The 21,787-nt window shown below is 50.6% G+C and overlaps 2 protein-coding genes across 2 annotated transcripts; both read right to left on the bottom strand.

The window, feature by feature from the left end:
• Positions 1 to 2,780: 2,780 nt before the first annotated feature.
• On the bottom strand, positions 2,781 to 7,108 carry slc50a1 (solute carrier family 50 member 1). The gene is made up of 6 exons (XM_049026425.1): positions 6,921 to 7,108; positions 6,378 to 6,455; positions 6,110 to 6,233; positions 5,764 to 5,925; positions 4,687 to 4,806; positions 2,781 to 4,542 (listed from the first exon to the last, which is right to left on the bottom strand). The coding sequence occupies exons 1-6, from the start codon at positions 6,986 to 6,988 to the stop codon at positions 4,435 to 4,437; spliced, it is 660 nt and encodes a 219-aa protein (XP_048882382.1). The 5' UTR covers positions 6,989 to 7,108; the 3' UTR covers positions 2,781 to 4,434.
• A 1,646-nt stretch (positions 7,109 to 8,754) lies between these two features.
• Positions 8,755 to 19,287, bottom strand: efna1b (ephrin-A1b). The gene is made up of 5 exons (XM_049026240.1): positions 18,998 to 19,287; positions 10,543 to 10,838; positions 10,329 to 10,394; positions 10,120 to 10,200; positions 8,755 to 10,008 (listed from the first exon to the last, which is right to left on the bottom strand). The coding sequence occupies exons 1-5, from the start codon at positions 19,123 to 19,125 to the stop codon at positions 9,887 to 9,889; spliced, it is 693 nt and encodes a 230-aa protein (XP_048882197.1). The 5' UTR covers positions 19,126 to 19,287; the 3' UTR covers positions 8,755 to 9,886.
• Positions 19,288 to 21,787: the final 2,500 nt, after the last annotated feature.

Below are 21,787 nucleotides of genomic sequence, written 5' to 3'. Positions count from 1 at the left end.
CTTGTTGTCTAGTTTCTTGCTCAATGGTTTGCACTGTCTTTAATTCCACACTTTCTGTTCTCTGTATCACTATTCATATGTATTGACGTTTGCAAACTTAAGCTCAAAATTGAATCTTTGGGTTAAATACAGGACAATGGTATGTTTTACAATACGTTGAGTTATTTATGGGAAATAAATGGAATATATATGTTTTAATGAATTTGATGTGAGCTGAATGGCCTTTGACTTATAACATAAGTAAAAGATTTAATTCAGATTTTGGGCAGAAAATGAGGAATCGTGAGATTATAACTCAAGTTAATAATATCTCAATATGGTTAATAACAAATAATGCCAAAATACTCATAGGGTTATTTAGTAACCAGTATGACAGGAAATGCTGTCGAACTCTGAATGGGAATGAAAATGGAGGCCCGTTAAGTCACGAACAGGTATGTTTTCACACGTCGTTTTTCACACGTGGAGCGACACCTGGTTCAGGAATCTGTGCTAGTTTCACGACTCATATTTTCCGGCCAGTGAGGAGCGAGACCTTGACAGACGGGCGAGGCGGTGAGCAGGCGACGGCAGGCAGGGCACCTTGGGGAGGGGCAGTCAGTCTGAGGCCGAGGAGTAAAAGGAGAAACAGACACAGAAACACAGACGACATCCAGACATGATTCACCTGTGAGAGCTGAAAGGTTCTTTGTCCACAACTTGCTAATAAAACTCCCATTAAAGAGTTTAGCTACTCAGATATTTAGTTTCCCATATTTTATGCAAGCAAAACAATGCACAATAAACGCAATAGCATTGTAAGGCACCGCTGCACAAAAACAGTAGAGTGGAGACTCGCTGGTGAAGTGAAAAGACCCTAAAGATTCCAGAAGATTGTGAAAATGTGCCGATGCAGCAATATCAGCACAGGCTGGGGGGGGGTGGGGAGGGTCACGAGCTGGAGTAAACAGCCACAGCCTCCCCCCACAGTGTGTGGCCTTTAACCCTCCCCTTACTGAGTCAACATCTGACCTCTGACTTTCTCTCAGGTCAAGGGTTAAAGGTCGACAGGTGTCTTTGAAGGGGGGGGGGGCATCCCTCAGTCAGAAAAGTGTAGTTCAGGAGAAGTTAAAAACACAATTGGCACACTCTCCTGGTCTGGTGGAGGTGCTGGGGTGACAGTAAAAACCATCTCCCCCCCAGGCATGGCGATGCTCTGCCAGGGCCTGCACATCAGCATGCCGCAGCCGACTGAGCCCCAGACATGCCAGTCACAGCAGACAGCCACCGGTCAGAGCCAATAACTGTGATGTGTCATGCCATGGAACACAGAGGAAGAGGAGGGAGTTAAGAGCAGGATGAAGGCGAGCAGGAAAAGCTGCAACAAAAAAAAGGGGGCACCAGCGGAGGGGGGGGGGTAAAACCAAGCACATTCCTCTCGTTCGGCTCTCCTTCATCGCTGCCCCCTCCCTCAGTGGAAAACAGCAGCTGGGACAGGTGTGTTTATAGTTACGAGGGGTGTGTGTGCTGACTCGGCACCCCGGCGGGGGGGCGGGCAAGGGGCACTCGCTGTTAGACGTGGCTCACACACGTGCACATACCCACAGAGCTGGGCCTGGGAACATGGGCCATGTCTGTGTGATCAGGCGCCGCGTGTGTGTGTGTGTGTGTGTGTAATCAGGGGCTGCGTTTGCTCTGTGTGTCAGGGGTTCAGTTCCTGGCTCAGGATACAGAGGGATCCTGTTTGTGAGTCTGCTCCCATTGTGGTGCTGATTAAACACACGCACTCGTTCCCTCTCTGCTTCTCACACTCACACATACACACACACACACACACACACACACACACGCACTATGACTCTCTGTGGCAGCTTCAGTCCCCTGTCACAACCCCACCCTGGACACCACCCCTTGGCCCACACGCTCGCGGTGTCACTGATTGACCTCCTCGCCCTTGCGCCTCCTCACTCTCCCGCCTCGCCTCTCCCCCCGCCTCCCCAGTGTCGGTGTCGTCAGTGCCTGAGCAGACCTCGGCACGCGGCTCACGCTCTGGGCGCTGGAAGCAATCAGCCCCTCCATCTGGATCTGCTCGGCAACCTCCACCTGCAGCACCCCCAGCTCTGCCTCCCCGTGGCACTCCCTGCTCCGATCATACGCCCCCCCCCCCCCCCCCGATGTTGTGTCTGCCCTTTCTCGCGGTGGGAGGGCTGGGTTCCTGAAAGCACAGACAGGAATTGGCACCGATAGGTACTGAGAAACAGTGGCGCAGCCGTTCCCACTGCACTCTGCGCACGCAGGCCGATTCGCACGCCGATATCGCACGCTCTCAAGCTGAGCCAGGCCCCCAGACCCCAGCCCCCACCTTCACAGACGTATCAAACCGGAGACTCTGGCGCGTTCTTTTCTGTATCTCACAGGATGGAAATTGTTTCCGACACTTTTGAAGCAGTGGTGTGAAAGTTTGCATTATGTTACCCTTAATTACGTGGCCTGGAAGCATCCAGAAGGCGACCTGATGCTTATTACTGCCCTCGCTGATTCAGTGTTTGTGTGTCAAGCAGAAACAACCTCAGAAAACTTCCAGATTACAATCTTGGTTTAAACTGAACTGTACGTCTCTTTGGATCGTCCACCAAGTGAATGTAACTACCACTTTTCCCACAATGCATAGGACCGAGGGTAGTTGTCTTCATCCCACTGTCACTTAGGCGCAATGCACGTAGACGTAGCGATGACCATCATTCCAAAGAGGAGTTGCACCTATCCGGGTCACACGAAACGAGGACGCACACACCGCTCTGTTTCCAGAAAGCTCTACCAACTTGTATTTTAATGATGGTTAATCAAGGGGATTCACAGGACCCTCTTTTGTTGAAATAGATTTAAATCTAAGAAGGAAATCACTATTAAATTAACTGGGAAAACTTATGCTTGTTCATTATCTGTGGCTAAGTCCAGTGATGCAGTGGTTAGTGCTGTTGCCTCACACCTCTAGGACCAGGGTTCAAGTCGAGTTTGCATGTTTTCCCAGTGTTATCGTGCAGTTTCCCCCCCCAGTCTGAAAACATGCTGAGGTAAATTGGAGGTACCAAATTGCCCAAAGGTGTGAATGTGCCCTGTGATTCGCCCCCCCAGCCTGGTTTGCTCCCTGTCTTGTGCCCATAGGCTCCAGACCCCCCTATGACCCTGAATAGGACAAGCAGTTAAAGGATGTCAGGCAGATGAGGTTCTGAGCCAACAACTTGATGCTGGATTAACGCAACAGCAACCGCTTAATTTTCATGTGTCACTTGTGAAACCAGTGGTCATTTATAACACTCGCAATCTCATTTCACAGCACTGTGACCTCACACCTGCAGGATATGCGGTTGACTCCCACCCCATGCTCTGCGTGGCCAGCTGTCATGGTCTCCCTGCATTTGCGCCAGTTTTCTTTGAGTACACTGCAAGTTTTCTCCTGCAGTTAAAAGCAGAAGGGTTAGGAGGTCCGACTATCCCAAACATGCGGGAGTGTGAGAGGCCTGTGACTGACTGGCATCCCATCCTTGGAGAGGCGCACTGCAAAGCTTCACTGGAAAGGTGCTCATGGAAACCGGCTGGATGGATGACAAGAATGAGATCTGATAGTGACACCGGCGAGCTGTGTGATACTGAGAGTGTGGCCCCTTAATTACACACCCTGAGCTTCTGATTAGTCTGCCGTTCGAGATCATGTGACCTCCCTCCAGCTATGAATGACCTGCTTAACACCAGCAGTCAGGCAGTACAGAGGCCAGCAGCAAGGAGGTGCCTGCCGTAGTGAATTACACCCAGCCCATACCGGGAGGGGGTGCGCAGGACACAGCACCAGATGTGGGACGGCTCTGCGAGAAGCAAAGGGAATTTCATAAAACGAGATGCTTATATTGTAACTACAGCATGTGATATAACACCCCGTGACCTTGATCGGGAAAAGAGGTTAGAAAACAAATGGGCAGCTTCATATTACATCAAGGAGGTATTATGCAGATGTGAAGACAGAAAAATAGCATTATATTTCTGTACAGTCTTAAAAATATATAAAAAATGTATTTACAGTTGTGAAAATCAGCCTTTTCTCTAGTTGCACTCTGAAGGCAATGCTATTGTTTCACTTAGTATGTAATATTTATAAAGACAAAAAATTTTAGCCTTGCCACCAATGCCCATAAATAACTGGAAAGTAGGATGTTTTCATGTTTTAAATCTTTCAGAACAGAAATTAGCCCCATGTCGTGATTTCCATGAAGAGTGATTCAGCTGAACTGTTTGGCCACAGTGAACAGAGGCTGCTCTCGTTAGGGAGAACATCCTGACAACTACCAGATCGACAGGCCGCTCCCCAAAGCGAAAACCATGTCACAGAATAAAAAAGAAAAAAAAAAAAAAAACACAGACACAGGTAGGAAAGTCCCTCCTTCTGCTCCTCTTCCTTCTTCACAGTGGCAGCAGCTTGTAGGAAGGCTTCACAGAGCTGGTTGTTGAAAAAGTCCAGAAAAGCAGGAATCTGACGAGGCTGGTGATGATGCCGGGGGTGTTGGGCACCTTGGGAAGAAGAGACAGTTGCGCTCGTACCAGTGGGTTTCCAAAAACTGATTCACTTTTTCCGAGGCCGTACAACGTTGGTGCTGAACTCCCTCCGGCACAGAGAGGAGTCACAGCTGTTCCCTCCCCCGTCCCCCCACTCACCATGATGTAGTAATCCTGAAGCTGGAGACCATACAGTGTCCAGGAGGAGGAGGTGAGGAAGGTGGCCACGGTCAGCGGGAAGGAGAGGCGCTCGACGGAGCCACTGCGCATGATCTCCAGCTATGGGCGAGAAGGAGACCTCAGGAGCCAAGGACAGGGGTGTAGACACACACACACACACACACACACACACACACACACACACACACACACAGGATAGCAGAGTCCATTAAATTCAGAGAGGCTGGATGTAAATACATGAAAAGAGACAGAAAAACAATGGACAAGTGAAGACAGGAAGGCAGGGATGGGCCCATGCACAGCGACAGACAAAAGACAGGGGAGAGATAGTGACAAACAGGAAAATAAAGAGAAAGACAGGAAGAGTGAGGAGTCACACACCAGCAGGGAGATTAAAGACAAACAGGTCGGCTCCTCTCTGGCTGTTTACGGGCACAGGACTGCTGTATATAGAGGAGGGCGGGCAGACAGGCAGACGGGGCCCCCCCACGTGGCTCTCGCCCCAGGTTACTCGCCGTTCACGGCCCATCTGTTCCTCACAGAGCTGTGTTCTTACCGCGGCGGATGGTACTCCCACACACAGAACAAGCGGGAGCCGGTAAGCTGCCTGTCAGCCAGCGCAGCGATGTCATCCCTGCCCACCACAGAAATCCAGACTGAAACAGCAGTCTGGCCCGAGCTATCAGGCTGGGATATTAGCCCAGATGAGAGTCAGGCCTTGCTCACCCCAGCTAATTCAGTCTGCTGTTAGCCTGTGATGTTTCAGGATCTGTCCTGAGCCCTCGCTGAGACTCCCTGTGCCTTCCCTCACCCCCGCCCCGCCGCTGGGGCCTGACCTTGACACAGCAATGGCAGACAAACCCGCTGAACATCCCTGTCTAATAAAACAGTCACGAGGCCACCATCCCTGGGCATCCTTCTTTACATATTTCCTTGACATATTTCCCTAGCCTTCTCTACCACTGTGTTTTTTGTCCACGGGACATGCAGCAACTTTGGCTGCCTCGATGGTACCTGATCACCATCAGGATGCCATGTGAGGCAGGCGAAACTCACCAGGTCGATGAGGGGCGACACATACATAGTGACGGTGAAGATGCTGCAGGCCAGACCCAGCCGGGCCAGCTTCTGCTCGCCCTGGGCAAGTACAACGCCGAAGTAAAGCCAGCCGGCAGCAAGCAGGAGGCCGGCAGCGAGCGTCTGTCTGCACACGCGCCACTGTGGCAGAGACACGGAAGGACTTTGCGTTAAGAACGGACACCCTAGAGACACGCCCACGTCCTTCAAGCCTACGGGGTGAATTTGCGTGTATGCCAAACGAGAAAAACAGGAATGGATGGCAACAATATGAACGACAGGTGAAGACATGTGACGTGTCAATGCGTGGCGAGGAGACACAGACCTTGCCGCTGCTGTAGTGGTAGTAGGTCAGGACGTAGAGTGCCTGCAGGACAGCCCCAATGCTATTGACAATAATGAGTGTGCCATCCTTCTTCAGGACCCCATAGTACAGCCAGCCCAGGTTGCTGAGAAAAAAATGCACACAGCAGGAAGATTTTCTACCATACAGCTCTGGAAATAAGTTTACGCGTTCAATATTACTCCCCAAGAAAACGGGGGACAGCTCAGTTTAGAAGAGAAAATCCTAGTGGGCGATATTTCACCATTACTTGAGCAAAGTAGTGAGAAAAGGAAGAAACTGAATGTTATCTGAACTCCGTGCTTCTCTCATTTTCTTCAGGTCCGTCCTGTGGGGAGCAAATGTACAGGTCAGTTTGATAATAATATTCATCGCCAGTACGTAATATAAGCATTAAGTATTAAGACACTATCACACACGATGGGGGCTCTCAAGTCTGTTAGTACGTTACTCCGGGGCGAAAACATGCGGTTCTGCACAGGCCTGTTCTGGCGGTTTTATTGAAAGTACCGCTCTGTCACCTGTCACCAATTTATTCTCCGGGTACTGCAGGATGTAGATACCAGCGCATGACAACAATATTTTTGCATTGTGGTTCATAATAATATGCATGCAAATAACACCGTATTATAACTACAACTAGCTTTCAAAGCCGTCGTATAGCAGGCAAACCGTGTATTTCAACATAACAAGGCATTCAACCATTGAATCGTTTAACGATAAAACAATAATATATTTACGGTGCACAGTGGATTATTAAAAGTTTTAAAAACAAATAATTGGTTATACTTACAGTCCTGACGAGAACATCAGTATAGTAAACACGATGCATGCCCATGATAGAAACTGTAGAAAATCCATAGAACGAAAAAAAAGAACAAAACAAAAACAAGAAACGCAGACGAAAAATGAAATACTGCACTAACACACGCTTGACTTCTGCTTCTTGTCTTTTCCGTGTTTGCAATCAGTTGCCCCAAAATCCCGCCTCCTGATTCGCGAAAACCGAGAGACGGAACTCTGTTCTCCACCAATCACAGAGGACTTCTATGTCTACTGGGGACGTATGCGTGTAGTGCGGAAAACTATTTGTAGGAGCGACACGCCGCACATACCATGCAGTAAAAGCGCGAAACGTTTCCATGCAGTAAATGGATTGAATTTATTTCTTTTACTGGTTATATTAAAAATAAACATATGTTGTGCATAAAACGTAGACCGTATCAAAGGTTAAAAAGTGAATGCCTTCCACTCTTGATAAAAGTGAAAGGCACAGGTGGAAATAATAAATAACACAAGTATTTTAAGTATAAGCCGCAGGGCACCTCGACGGTTTCTGGTGTCTCCTCACATGTCCAAATTTATGGTTTTAATTAAATTAGCCGGCCACATGTGTCATAATATTAACGTTACTGAATGCTTTAAGAATCTGTAAGAAGCATGTGGCTATATAAAGCGATGAATGAGCAGACGGGCATACACTGCTTTCACCCTTGGAAAACAGACCTGTCACATTTTTTATATTTATAAGGAGAATGAGGGATCAGTAAACAGTAAAGGTGTATCACGACCACACGGTCAGTATAATGAACGGTGTTGACACAGCGTGATTACAGAATCGGCCAGCGTTAGATAAAAAGGCCACAGTGTCACGTGTGGCAAATACAAACACATCGGTGTTCGAGACTTGTTGAATTTTCTCAAGGTTGGAGCAGCTAGTGAAAGGGCGAGTGTACAGGAATGGTTCTCTCACACCCAGGTGCCAGGTTGTCCTGCTCTCCTCTCTTGGTGGGAGGGTGCTCTAAACTCCCAGTCAGGGACAAACAAAACAGAAATTGCCACAGCTTCATGGGGGCTAGGGGGGGAGTCCCAACTGGAAGGTTTTATGGTCACATTTAAAGTTGAAAATGTGTAACCTTCACATCTGGACACACTGAACAGTCGGTGTGTTTTGCATTTTATGCCAGTGAACCTGGTTTTGATTTAAGTGGGGGATGTAACAGGGTGAAAAATGCCATTACAGTTTGCCGCTGAAGAAAAACGTCTACTCCTGACATATGGAATATTAAACACTGTATGCAACATAATGTCCCTCTTCAGCTGAAGTATTTCACTTTAGACGCTTTTAATTAAGATACCATATGCAAAAGGAACAGACAAAATGTTTTACCATCAAGGACCTGATACAGAGTAAGGCTACCCATTGCTTTCAGAAGAGCTTCAGTCCTTCTTGTAATATTATTGAACAAGTCCCCAACTGTGTGGTGGGATATTGGCCCATGCCTGAAGAAGAGAAGCCCTCAGTACTTTGAGGGATGAAGAGGCTGGAACTCTTTCAAAACTTCCCACAAAGGTTCAATAATTTTTAGATCTGCTGTCTGGGGAGACTATTGAAGGGCTTTGACTTCATCCAGGGGTTCGTGAACCCATTCTTGAATTTGTTTAGACACGTATATGGTCTCAGATCAGCTGCTCTGCCATCAAATCCAACTTTGTGGAGATCACAAGTTCTCGTTGAGCCCGGCTGCTAAAACAGTTTCATAGCAGATTTTGAGGTTGTAGCTTCGTGGTGTTTATCCTGGGTGTTCCCACTCCACCCGCCCTTGAAATGGACAAGGTGACATTCATAGTTTTCATATACATCTTTATTTAAGAAATTCACGTTGTAGCATTTAACAAATGTTTTCATATACTTCTCTATATACACATATTTTACACTTCATGATACAAATATACAAAACTGCAAAACAGCATTCAAATCAACGTTACTCCAGTTTCTCAAAAATATCCACAGCTTGTTCTTCATTCAGTGTACATACGGGGTGTTGAACATTATGGGTTCTTGGTGACCAGTGTACCGTTCTGTGAGACATTGTGTTGGTGCTACATAGTGAAAGCAGTTCAATAAAACATATTGTACAAAGCATAAGAGAACTGACTTTAGCTGGAAATGGGACTAGTGGTTCGGCTTACAGACACGCTGTGTGTGGTACAATCCTGCGATGCTGTGGTGTGTGTGTACGAGTTTCATATCGTTATGATTCTGCACTGATACAGCGTATACTTCTGGTCAGGTGCAGTGTCACCTGATCAGGACACATTTATGATACAATCTTCCAGTCAATACCAGGACACTGAGGAAAATGCTTACAGTCCGTCTGAATGCTACATAAAATGACCAGCATTTTTCTTTAGTGTGTCACTGTGTGCTGTATATCAATATTAAATGTTTCATTTTTTTTTATTACAAATGAAATACTTGATATATGAACATATCTACATATATATAGTGAATTCTGAGATGATCGCTGTATTCTTTGGCTCATTGTTAGACAAGATTAGGCAAAACTGTAGAATTTCTGCTTAAATTCATAGTTGCATCGCTGAGGGGGTGGGGTGGGGCGGTGGGAGTCACTTTTTGAATCTTTCCTGTTCCTTCACCTTGAATTCCAGTATTCTCCATCATTCTCGTCATTATGAGGGTGAAAAGGTGGAAGAGGAGGAGCGTAGCGGTCTTGGCAAAACAGAAAATCCTTCACAAAGATACACACGCATTTCAGTAAACAGCTACAACTCAAACTCCTTGGTCATCGTTATGGCGATTCTGTGCACACGTTAATAAAACCTCCTTAGAAGGAGTGTTACCCACTCTCCCAGTGACCAGCACCGGGCTGTAAGACCCCGCTGTGGTCCCCCTAGACCACTCTCGCCACAGTCCGTCGTTTCCGTAGAAACAGTCCCTGCGGTTCTGCGACTGGCTCAGTGCAGAGACAGCCATAGTAAGAAGGGGATCAGTGTGAAGAGCCAGACGGAGGCAGGCTTCAGTGCAGAGTTTGTTCCCACACTCTTCTGAACCTCAGGTTCAATCACCGCCGGGTCGTCTGGGGTGGGGGGGGAGAGGAGGAGAGGCCTTGAGTTTCAGACTCTCTCACGATAAACAGAGCCATTGGCGAAGCGGCGCATAGAACCCCACCCAATGGGACACGTCGTACCTGCAGGAAGCCGATTGGATGGGTTGTGGACTCCACCTCCTCCACTGAGTCGTCCACCATTGACTTTGGGCTCCTGAGACCCTGTTATGGACAGCAGAGCAGGATTAGAACCTTCTAGAAATGCCAAAGGGGCAGAAAAAGGGTATGAAGAGCACACACTAGGGGTCCAAACCAGAACGAGGATAAACAAATAAGCCTGGTGCTCGTACCACTGGGCGCGACGACATCCACCCGCAGCCTCAGACACTCCTTGCCGTGGTGATGCAGGGGCTTTGCTGAAAAGCACAGAGACAGGAGATGCAAGTCAGACACACCAGCAAGCGGCTGATTAAAGGCTGAAGTGAATCTCAGGAGAAGCTCCAACAGGTTTTAAGGGGGGAGATTGGCTGTGGGTGGGGCTCGGGCGGAGGCAGCGGTGCTTACAAATGTAGTAGTAGCTCTCGCCCTGCCGGAACTCCTTCCCCAGGGTAAAGGGGGTGAAGCGCTGGAATTTCTCGGAGAACTTCTCGGGGGCGTGCGGCGCGAAGGGCCGGGCGCACTCCCAGCGCAGCTGCTCAGGGGAGTGCGGCTTACAGTTAGCATAGTCCTCTGGCTCCACCATGTAGAGCACGTAGCGCTCAGCCTCCTGAGAGGGCAGCTCGCCACGCGTGTAGTGCGGGCAGATGATGTCCAGATAGTCATTGATGCACACCTGCACGGTGTACTCGCTCCACAGGAACCTGGGGGGGGACAGGAATGGGGAGGGGGGGGGACTTAGTACATCCTGCAGTCACACAGCCAACAGTATGAAGGGGCAGCATGCTGAGAGCTGAGAGGGGGGTGTTAAATATCCCCGGTTTTGCCAGCAGATCGCTTTCCGCGGACAGCGGGCTCATTTGCTAAAAAATGTGCGAGATTGGGGGGAGGGGAATGGGGCAGGCCATGTTGATCCCGCCTCCCGTGATCACTGTGCTGAATGAGGCACTGGTTGTCACGGCAGCAGTTTCCCTGGTTACATCCTACACTGCTCGGCTCGAACAGATTAGCACGGATGACCAGCAAACTGTTTTCATTCCGAGTCTCACAAACCACATTGCAGACTGTCAGATGGGGGCAGGATAGACCCGTTTTCATGCCTACTTATTAATGCATGCAGGACACGCATGCTATTAGCACGCCCACGCGGCCCTCTGGCTTTTAGCTGCCTGCGCCCAGCGCATAAAGGGTTAAGGAAGACTGGGAACTGGTTTTGGGGCGGCGGGGAAATCACAGGTCAGAGACCCACACAAAGCATCCGTGTTCAGTTACTGCCCCATCCCTGACCGGCACGTTCGGTCTGAGAGCCCCCCACCCCAAATCTCCCCCCGCCTTTGATCAGGAGCAGAAAGGACACAGTCAGACTGTCTGCCTCTTCCCCTGCTAATACACCCCCCTATGCCTCTTTTCATGCCCCCCACCCTCGCTTTCCGGGTCTGTGCTCGCCTGCCTGTGACTGAGAGCTCCACTGCACTCAGCCTTTCACTTTCTCACAGAGGTCTCCACTCTCTGGGGGGGGGGGGGGGGGCAGGGGGGAAATCACCTGATGGATGGGGAGGGGGGGGGGGCAAGCAGCTATCCTCGAGGTTTCTCCTCCATGCAAAACTCGCTCACAAAGTCACCTGCATTCATACAACCCATACAGCCTTAAGGTTTAAATATAGGAGGTGAAAAGGGAGCTCAGCCGCTCTGCCCCTTTCTGACACATGCAATAGTGATCCGGGTAGATCCTAGTAGATCCTTGACACGTGCGACATGGATCTGAGAAGATCCTAGCAGATTCTAGCTCTACCAGTTCTTACAGTTTCCCCCAGAGCAGCAGGCTTTACATCAGGCAGATGGGGGCTGAAACATATCCCCCCCCCCCCATAGAACTTTCCTTAAATTTCAGTCGGTGGACTCCCCCCTGCCCACTAAATGGATGGGTCCAAGATGCGTTTTCCTGAAGCTTGAGTATAGGACTCCATATGTGTGACTTATGATCAAAGCCTGGGGTTGAGGTGTTCACCCCCTCCCCCCCCCTTGTTGTTTTTGTCGCCAAGACCCCTAGTTAGGGACAGACACTCTGGCTCCAAACCCACCCCCCCATCCAAAATCCCCTGACTAACCCCCTGCTAACGATGACCACCCTGTCAAAATTACAACACAGTGTAAAGTGCTGGGGGGGTTCTGATTAGCTACGGCTGCTGTGAGCTCTCTGCGAGCTTGGGGGCAAGGCGGAGGAGCCCCGCACAGACGTTCACGCTTCGTTAAGGCCCCCTGCAGCCCACGGCCCAGCGCTGCCCAGTGGGGGCCTGCTGCTCGCTGCCCTGATGTTTAGGGGGCTCCCATCGAGCCACATGTTACGCTCTGCCGTCAGCGAGAAGCTCCGCCTCCGAGTCTCTGCAGCAATGATGGCCTCCTGAGACAGGCCCCCCCTCCTTCTCACCATCCCCCCTCACCCCAAAATCCTTTCTTTGAAGACTAACAAATTAAAGTTGTTTGCAGCATGGACCCAACGTGTTCTATTGGGGGGGGGGGGGGGGGGGGGGAGTTAAATGGGCTATAATTAAACTGAAAGAGACATCTAACTGTTCCCCTGGGGGGCTGGGGATTATTATACCAGCCACCTCCCCCCAGAAAGCTGTGCGCCTGAGGTGCGGGGGAGAGAGGAAGGAGGAGAGGTCCTCGGGACACTGGGGCGTGAGCAGCCTTTGTTGCTGCTTATCCAGCGCAAAGATAACGGCCCCTTTGTTTACAGCTTTTATTCAGGAAGAAATCCTCCAATTAACCAAACAGACTCAGCAATGAAACAGTAATTCATCCATGATGCCTGCAAACCCGCCGGCCTTCAGCCTCAGCTACTGCTCAGCGCTGAGCCAGAGGGGGGAGGGGAGGCCTGGGCTGGGGGGCCGTCAGGGCAAAGGAGTCAGACTCCAGCGGCTCGCAACGGGGACGGATTGGAGCTCACCCACCCAGGCATCTCCCTCCATGCTCTCCCCAAAGATGGATCTGGGGCGACCCCCCCGCACAGCTGGTCCACAGCCATGTCAAAGACACTTGCCCCCGCGGGCTTGCTTTTCCTCCTCCCTCAGGCCAACCACCGGCACTCCCACAAAGGCCCTCCCCCTCCCCCAGTGCCCCACCCCCTCCCCAGGCACTCCGCCCCCTCCCCTGGAGCCCCGCCTACCAGGAGGGAGAGGTGCGAGTTATGACACACTATCACAAGGCCCAAACCGGCACTCTTGCAGGGAGCCATAAATGCCCCTTAGGCCGGTGCTTTCACCCCCCCCACTTCGGAATGTCAGAAAGATGCGGGGGAGGGCCAGGCCACAAGGCTCAGAGGTCAGGGTTATGGATAACACACCGCTATGGAGTCAGCAGAAGCACGAATGTACCCCCTGACACGCCAGGAGGGGGCTTGCAGTCAGCGAGCCTGGGTAACGGTGGAACCTTACACCCAGCCAGCAGGGGGCGACACCACGTCACAGGGAACCGCCGGGCTGTCCCCGAACCCCCAGGCGACCCAGCCCAGTTCCCACACAAACACCGAAGAGCCTTTCTGAGAAGTGACCCGGAGTTAATGACACCGGCCTCACGGCTGAGCGAGCTGGTGGGGGGGGGCGCTAATCTGCTGCCCCCAGCGGGGATCAATGCGCTACTCAAGCCACGGTTTGGGCCAAAGCCTGCCGATGGAGGGGATTCAGCACGTCAGAGGTGCAGCAGCCAGCACAGTCGCCCTGTATCCTTTACGCCCCAGAACTCAGGCTGTGTTAAACGTAAACTCAGCCTTTTCTTTTGTATCCGATTATGTACGCGATTCAATATTTTGCCTGGCCATCTATCACAGTCAGTGCAGCCCTCCCCTCACTGTCCATCTTTGTGTCCCCCCCCCCCAGTCTGTCTCCTGCTTAAACTTAACATAATATACCAGGCTCCTTTATCCTGTGTGAATTTTGTAAAACAATCTGTCTTTCTTACAGCTGTGCCCTTTCTCTGCCCCGCCAACCCCCCGCCCCCCTGCTCTTTCTCTACCCCTCACCTCTCCTCCCACTTTAACCCCTAACCTCCCTCCTCAGCGCCCCAGTCACGCAAATCCCAAAGCAGGCGTCAAGTGAAGTCCTGAAAATCACATACACATATTACCCAAGCCTGGGGGGGATGTCACTGCAATAACAGTGAAAAAGAATGTGTCTGTGGTCATGAAAGGGAAAAAAATTATATCATAATAATAGTATTATTTTGAAAAAGAGAACCCAAGTGAAGCCTGTGATAGGTATGGGATGGGTGTGCACCTGTAGGGGGCGACAGAGACTAGTACAGAGGACTTATCTGTATGAGCATCACTCCTGTAAACATACAGCATACAAAACCCTTATCGGATCATTTCACAACACACTTACCGCCCCGGTCACACAGCAGCATTCACCAGTGACACACGATGATCCGTAAGAGTGGGAATAACAGTGAGGAAATCACGAGGTGGCGAGAAACATGGTGAAACACGGTGAGACACCGAGCCCGTCGCCCTCAGAGGAAAAGTCCAAGAACAACAAGGACAGGAGAGCAGGGGCTGTGAGAACGGAGACGCGGGCAGACAGCGAGAGGAGGAGGAAGTGTGGGGCGCAGATAAGCGGGGAGAGGAAGGGCACTGTGTGTGGGGGGGGGGGGCGTGCAGAAAGACGAGTGCTATGGGGGGGAGGACAGAGAGGGAAGAAGAAGAGGAGCCTTTGTTTGTTTTCCAAGCAGAAAAGAATGAAATGAAATCTGTCAGCCAGCAGGACAAAGTTAGACAGATAATCATTAAGCAAGATAAATAAAGCAAACTTATATAGCAGCTGAATTGAGGGGACACAGGGGGGGTAGGGGGTGGGGGGGCAGGGGATAGGTAGCGAAAGGGAGACGGGAAAGACCTAGTCGGGGGAGCGAGGGAACAGGACCCTGCCAGAGGAGAGAGAGACGTCGTTTCATAGGGTGTGATCGCCGCTTAACATTAGCTGGTCGTTCTGAGTGATTATCCATTTTGGCGTCATTATCGTTAGAGATGCCCTTAAAAACAAAGTGAAGAGCAAATCAGTGGCGGCGGTGGGAGGGGGCCATGGGCTCACTGAGGCACTCGCATTGTCCTCGTCACCCCCATGCGTGGGGGGCTGTGTGAGGGGACATGGCGCATTGTGCTGACAGGATACGCAGTTTTCCCGGGAACACACAGCGAAGAAAGAGAGAAGAGACACAGCACACAAACAGCGAGCTGCAGACGGAGACGCTTAATGGCTCCTGAAGCGAGTTTTATTGGTCGCAAGAAGCGGAGAAAAAACAGCCAGAGTCACTCTCTCTACAAACGGGGCTCCGTCTACTGGGGACCCGAACATAGAAACGCGTGAGGAAAATGACAGATCTGAAGCCCGGCCTGGACAAAGGAGCGTGTTTAGCGTGTCGCTCACCACCATTCATTCTCAGGTCCAGTGAACAAGGAAGATCTGGGGTGTCAGAGAAAAGCACAGAAACGCTAAATAAGATAGAGGAGAGACACAGGCATTCATGAGTAGGCAGCTGCGGCAACGACATCGTGACTTCAGACAGCACAGAGAAGCACCCGAAAGAATAAGGACCATAGCGAGTCCCAACCAGAGAGAGAATGAAAGTGTCCCTCCTCTGGCCACCAGGCAGGGACAAGTCTATCAGATTCAGGAACTACCTGGTATGGAGAAGGATGCTGATCGGAGCCATTCAGGGAACAGAGGATGGAATAGAATTACAGATGGAGAAGGGAGGAAAATGTACCCTGGGCCCCTACAGAGAAATATTGGGTGGGGGGGGGGGGGGGACAGGTACAAAATGGGAGAGACCAACTCGGGCAAGGGGAGGAGGGTGATACACACGCTGAAAACGCTCGGGTGGGTGACGTCCACTGGAGGTCAGGGGGTGCGTGGTCCGGGCGACACACCTCGCCGCGTGCGAGCGAGCGCCCTGTCGTGTGCCAGAAAATCAGCGCTAAGCCTCCCCTGCAAAACAGCCTCCAGTGATGCAAGGCCACGCCCACCACTATCACAATGACAAACAAATGCGTAAACCGCCTTCCAGTAAAAGTGCTCCCGGGTTAGGTGTAATGATTAAGCTGGTAATAAGCTGGCAGTCGGCTAAATGTCCTCGGAAAACACATCCAAAACAAGAAAAGACACGCAGAGAAAAGCAGTGAAAACCAGACAGGCAGCTGGAGAGACAGGTCGCTGCAGGGCGCTGACGAGGGGCTGAGGCACACTGACACATGCGGAATCACGCGTCGGCACGCAGGCGAGCGAAGAGGCTGAGCTCACAGAGCGAGCAGGTGGGAAGCCATGGAGTAACAGGCAGGGCGAGTCCCCTCGTCCGTTTAACTGCAGCTAATTGACTAATTGGGGTTTATCCAACAAGCGCAAAAGTAAGACACACCTGATAAGGAGCAAAGAGCCGCATCTTAGCCTACAGAAGTTGGGGAAGGCATGGATAGGAAAGGTACAACTCATCCGGAAGCAGTCTCTCCATTTCCTGGAATGAAAGGTCCTCCCCAGATTCAGGCTGTTTTCAGATTTTATTATCTACATACTGAACAGACTTATACTAGTACATCTTATCAATTTCCTCATATTCTTTTGGTTCTCTCATATCTAAAGCTTTTGAGGAAGTGTTTGCACTCTCTCCAGTAACATTTGAAAATTGTTTCCGAACTACTTTTGGGCCTTTAAGAAACCAGCCAGTAGACACCAGATGTATAACTCCTGAAGACCTCTACTCTCCTACACCAGGTCTCATCCGTGCCAAACCCTCAGTTAGCAGTCACTTGCTTTTATGTGTCACACGCCCATCCATCACAGCTTAGCAGTTTAGGGGGTTTTTGCGCTTTTACTGAGATTTCCTTGTTTTGGCGACACAACAGAAGTTTCTTGGAATATTGCTGGGATTAAATAAAAACCATAACCCTCCAAAGCGTTCCCTTAATCCCCCTCTGCCATCACATTTGGCTGCCACATTTCACCCTGACAGAGATCGCCTCTCATCTCACTTAACCTTAAGAAACCTACTAAACTTGACACGTTTCCCCCAGTATGACCCGGTCTCCGGGTTTTAAATTTCACCCTTTGTGGCGACCCCACCCTCCCTCACCACCCGTCGCGCTGATTCTGAAGTCCCCCGATACCTCACAGAAATGAAACGCCTATTGAAAATATCTTACGCAACTAGTTATACAAATGTAGTTTTAGTAGCATGTGTTATCATAGGAATCAACAGGATTCAGCAGGAAGAGACAAATTGGAGGTATGAGCGTGAAAGCATTTTGTTTGACCTTTAAAGAGATGAAGATGCTGATGGAGCTAAAAAACCAAGGCATTGCAGCCCAGCTTTCTATAAAAGTGCACCTTTCCACAATTCAGCAGAAAGGGGCTTATAAATCGCTCGCTACTTTCATCTCGGTAACTGGGAATTTTATCGATCACGACAAGGGGCCGTATCTCATCCTGACTTCTGAGTACTGTAAACACGCACAAGCTCACACTCACACACACACACACAAATATACACACCAAGACACACAGACACGCCACACACACAGACACAGAGGCAGACAACCACACAGACATGCCACACACACACAGAAGCAGAGACATGCCACAGACACAGAGGCACAGACACGCCACACGCACAGAGGCAGACACACCACACACACGCACAGAGGCACAGACGCTCCACACACACACACACACACACACACAGAGGCAGACACACCACACACACGCACAGAGGCACAGACACGCCACACGCACGCACAGAGGCACAGACACGCCACACGCACAGAGGGGCACAGCCACAGAGAGGCAGACACACCACATACACACACAGAGGCACAGACACACCACACACACACACAGAGGCACAGACGCTCCACACACACACACACACAGAGGCAGACACACCACACACACGCACAGAGGCACAGACACGCCACACGCACAGAGGGGCACAGCCACAGAGGGGCAGACACACCACACACACGCACAGAGGCACAGACACGCCACACGCACAGAGGGGCACAGCCACAGAGAGGCAGACACACCACATACACACACAGAGGCACAGATGCTCCACACACACACACACAGAGGCAGACACACCACACACACGCACAGAGGCACAGACACACTACACGCACAGAGGCACAGCCACATAGAGGCAGACACACCACACACACACAGAGGCACAGACACACAGAGGTACAGACGCGCCACACACACACACACACACACAGAGGCACAGACACACAGAGGCACAGACACAGGAAGCGGGCCGCTTTACACGGACCTTCCCCCGCATCTCTGCCTTCCCATCGACTGCAGCAGCAATTTAGGGGCGAACAACAGCAGACACACGCGGACTGCTCCGCTTATCGCTATATTTATTACTGTCCCTCTGCATAACAACTATATATAGGCTGTTTCAGTCTGTCCATCTGTCTGGGTATGCGTTAATGCATTCCCTGAATTAATGTCCATCTACTGCACATACATATATAAACGCCGGTTTAAATCAATGCTGGTGTTTGGTGCATCGGCAGACCTTAACCACACGAATACCAACCAACTATAAGCCATTTAAATAATCAGTCAAAAGATGAAAGTTGTTAAAGTTACAAACCGCCAAAGTGTTGTAATGCAAATGAACGGACGGAGGCTTCGCACAGTATAAACGATCAAGAAATTAACATGTGAAGGAGAAAATCGGCGCTTAAATAACGATACGGTGGAATGAAGGCGGCTGAATGGAAAGGGCAGGCGAGCAGCATACTAAAGACGCGGCGGGGGCATGCGACGGCGCCGGGGCTCCGGGGAGCCGCACTCGGGGGACCCACCTGGGGTTGCTGCTGTTCCAGAAGACGCTGTGCCGCTCGGCCGCCGTGAGCCAGGCGCTGGTGCTCACCGCGATGTACAGCAACCAGATCAAATCCATGGCGGCTTTGCCGTGAGATGAAAGCTGCATAAAAATTGCACCGATCCCCCTTAAGACTGTTAGTCTGTGCAGCCGCAGTAACGCAGAAGCGGAAGGTGATCCCGTAGAGTCCCACAGAGTGATTTCTGTTTGCAAAACACACGATCCACAAGTGTCTCTCCCCAGAGTGCTCCAGGGAAACTTCAGCGAGCGTTTTTTAGTGAACGCCCCGCGGCCGCGACCACGCCTCCGCTGGCGAGGGGGGAGTCCGGGGATCGGCGCCGGCTGCGGGATGCCCGCCCACATGTTATTAAAGGCCGGTTACGCCTGCGAGGGGCCTGCGCCTGCATGAGTGCCTTTACTGCCTATCGTGTCTTCCGGCATTAAGCAATCAGTTTCTGTTTACAAACATGAAACTACACTTGTTGTTCTGCTCCACTTACAGTCAGGCACTTGTTAAATCACGGCAAAGTGAAAGGCAAGTATGAGTGTATTTCAGAGCTTATCGCTTAAGTTTCATGGTAGTGGGTCAAGAAAAATAACACAGATTTCCTGTTTTGACCCTGAGTCTGAGAAGGGATATCCTAGGAAAGCCTTAGACCTTCTTTTTCTTTCTCAGAACATATTATTCCTAGGCGTCTGGAGCCATGTGTATTAAGAAGGAGGGCGGGGGATTTTCAGATAATGGCGGGGAGAATTCAGTCAGGCAGCCGAATGTTCACTCTTCACTCTACCTTGAGACTGAACTAAAGCCCCCACCTTTACTCTCTCCCTCCAGAATGAAGAGTCCAAACCGCGGGCTCGTGTTTCGGGCCCCCTGGCCCCGTGACGGCGGAGCCGTGGTGTCTCCCATGCGCGACTGGCCCCCCACCGGCTCATTAGTGCTACTCCCCCGCAGCGGGCTTGTAGCTGTTTGGCCCCAGCCCGCTGACCTCTGCCTCAGTGTAGGTTGGGGTGTTCGGCCGTGGAGCAGGTCCCAGTCTGGGGCAGGAACACACTTGCCTCTGGCTCACTCCTGGCTCCGCGGGATCAGTGGTCTGGATCAGGACTGGGGGCAGCGGGGGGGGGGTTGTCACCTTGCTGTGGGGATGGGTGGGCTGTTTTCGGGGATCGCAGACAGGGATGACAGAGATCATACTCAGGGGCTTTAAGCTTTAGGAACTGGATCTTGGAGATAAATAAATCTACTGGCTTCTCCCATTGCTGTAAAATGTGGTAAAGCCCTATAAGGTGGGAATAAAGGTATGGGAGAAATGAGGAAAATGAATAGCATGCGTCACACAAAGTGCCCCCCCCCCCCCCCCCCGCCCCCCCAGATTTCCAGGTGTGACCGTTTTCAATGGTACCTCAGACAGGACAGAGCAGTGATGCAAAGACAATGTGATTTGAGCACATGCTAAGTGGCATCATGAATGTTTAATTCCACAGCAGTATCAGTGAGCACACTGCCGGCCTTTTACATTGCCAAGTAAGGAGGCTCGCTCTGTGTAATGGCCTCATCTCATCTCTAATGATGTGTGAATACCAGGCAGTATCTCCTGAACACTGGCCAAATGTTTCCTCTACTGCTTGACTTCCTTAGTCGTTCAGATGCAATGGACTGTCATTTGAATGCATTAACAACTAACAACAAAATCCTTGCTGTAGCAGCCTTCTGAATATAAAGACATTAAGGCTAAATAAAATGCAATGATCCAGTCTGTCCAGCCTGGCTGAAATGGCAGCCCATCACGGTCCAGCATCAGGGCTACAGAGAGTCGCTGAGGTGCCTTCAAAGTGTCACAGGAACATTGGAGCATGTGGAGAAGAGAGAGTGTGATGGCAGGATTCGGGCCGTCAGCACGAGCTCTGAGTATAACGAGATTAATTAGAAATTCAGCGGTAAAATCACATCACCGTGATCAAATGTCCTGATGTGTCCTGTATCTCCCCTAAGAAGACGTCGTCAACATTTTTGCGTTATCTTGCAAGTGAAACTCTGCCTTGTGATAATTAGTCAGCATGTTGTTTGCCAGCGACAACAGAAATTATGTAAGAACAGTAATGGCAACAGGGCAATGAGCGGCACATCTCCATCTGCGGCTTTTTCCACCTCAGTCCTCACATCCATCCTCAGTCTGCTTGAAATAGCACACCTGTGTATAATTACGCAACTCTAATTATGGTGCTGCTTAATTGCGTATAATAGATTTTTGATGTGTGGGAGTCCAGGAAAGTTCAGGCTGAGTCAGAGGGCAGAGTCAGTTGGGTAGAGTCACCCGTCTCCAAGCAGAACAGCGCATGACAGTGGAGAGGGTTTCTCATATCACACCTACAATCTCACTTTCCAGGTTTGTGTCACGTCGTCATCATTATCGAACCTTTACCCAGTAATTGCAGTGTTGGGCCAGTGCAAACTACAAACCAATCGCAGTGTTGGGCCAGTGCAAACTACACACCAATCGCAGTGTTGGGCCAGTGCAAACTACACACCAATCGCAGTGTTGGGCCAGTGCAAACTACAAACCAATTGCAGCGTTGGGCCAGTGCAGTTTGCACTTTTGCCATGTCAGCAAAGCTCGGTGAACACAGTTGTATTGAAGTGAAGTGGATTGATTGAAAATGGATTGAGGTGGTGCAGGACGTGGTGGCGTGAGACAGAAAGAGGGAGTGGTGGAAAGAAAAACAGGCGAAGGAGGGAAGGAGGCAATACGTCAAGGAATTGAAAGTGGGG

The sequence above is a fragment of the Brienomyrus brachyistius genome, chromosome 9, assembly GCF_023856365.1.
Source record: "Brienomyrus brachyistius isolate T26 chromosome 9, BBRACH_0.4, whole genome shotgun sequence".
In the NCBI taxonomy this organism is placed as follows: Eukaryota; Metazoa; Chordata; class Actinopteri; order Osteoglossiformes; family Mormyridae; genus Brienomyrus; species Brienomyrus brachyistius.
The sequence above is the reverse complement of the archived record's forward strand: the minus strand, read 5'-3'. Positions and strand labels throughout refer to the sequence as shown.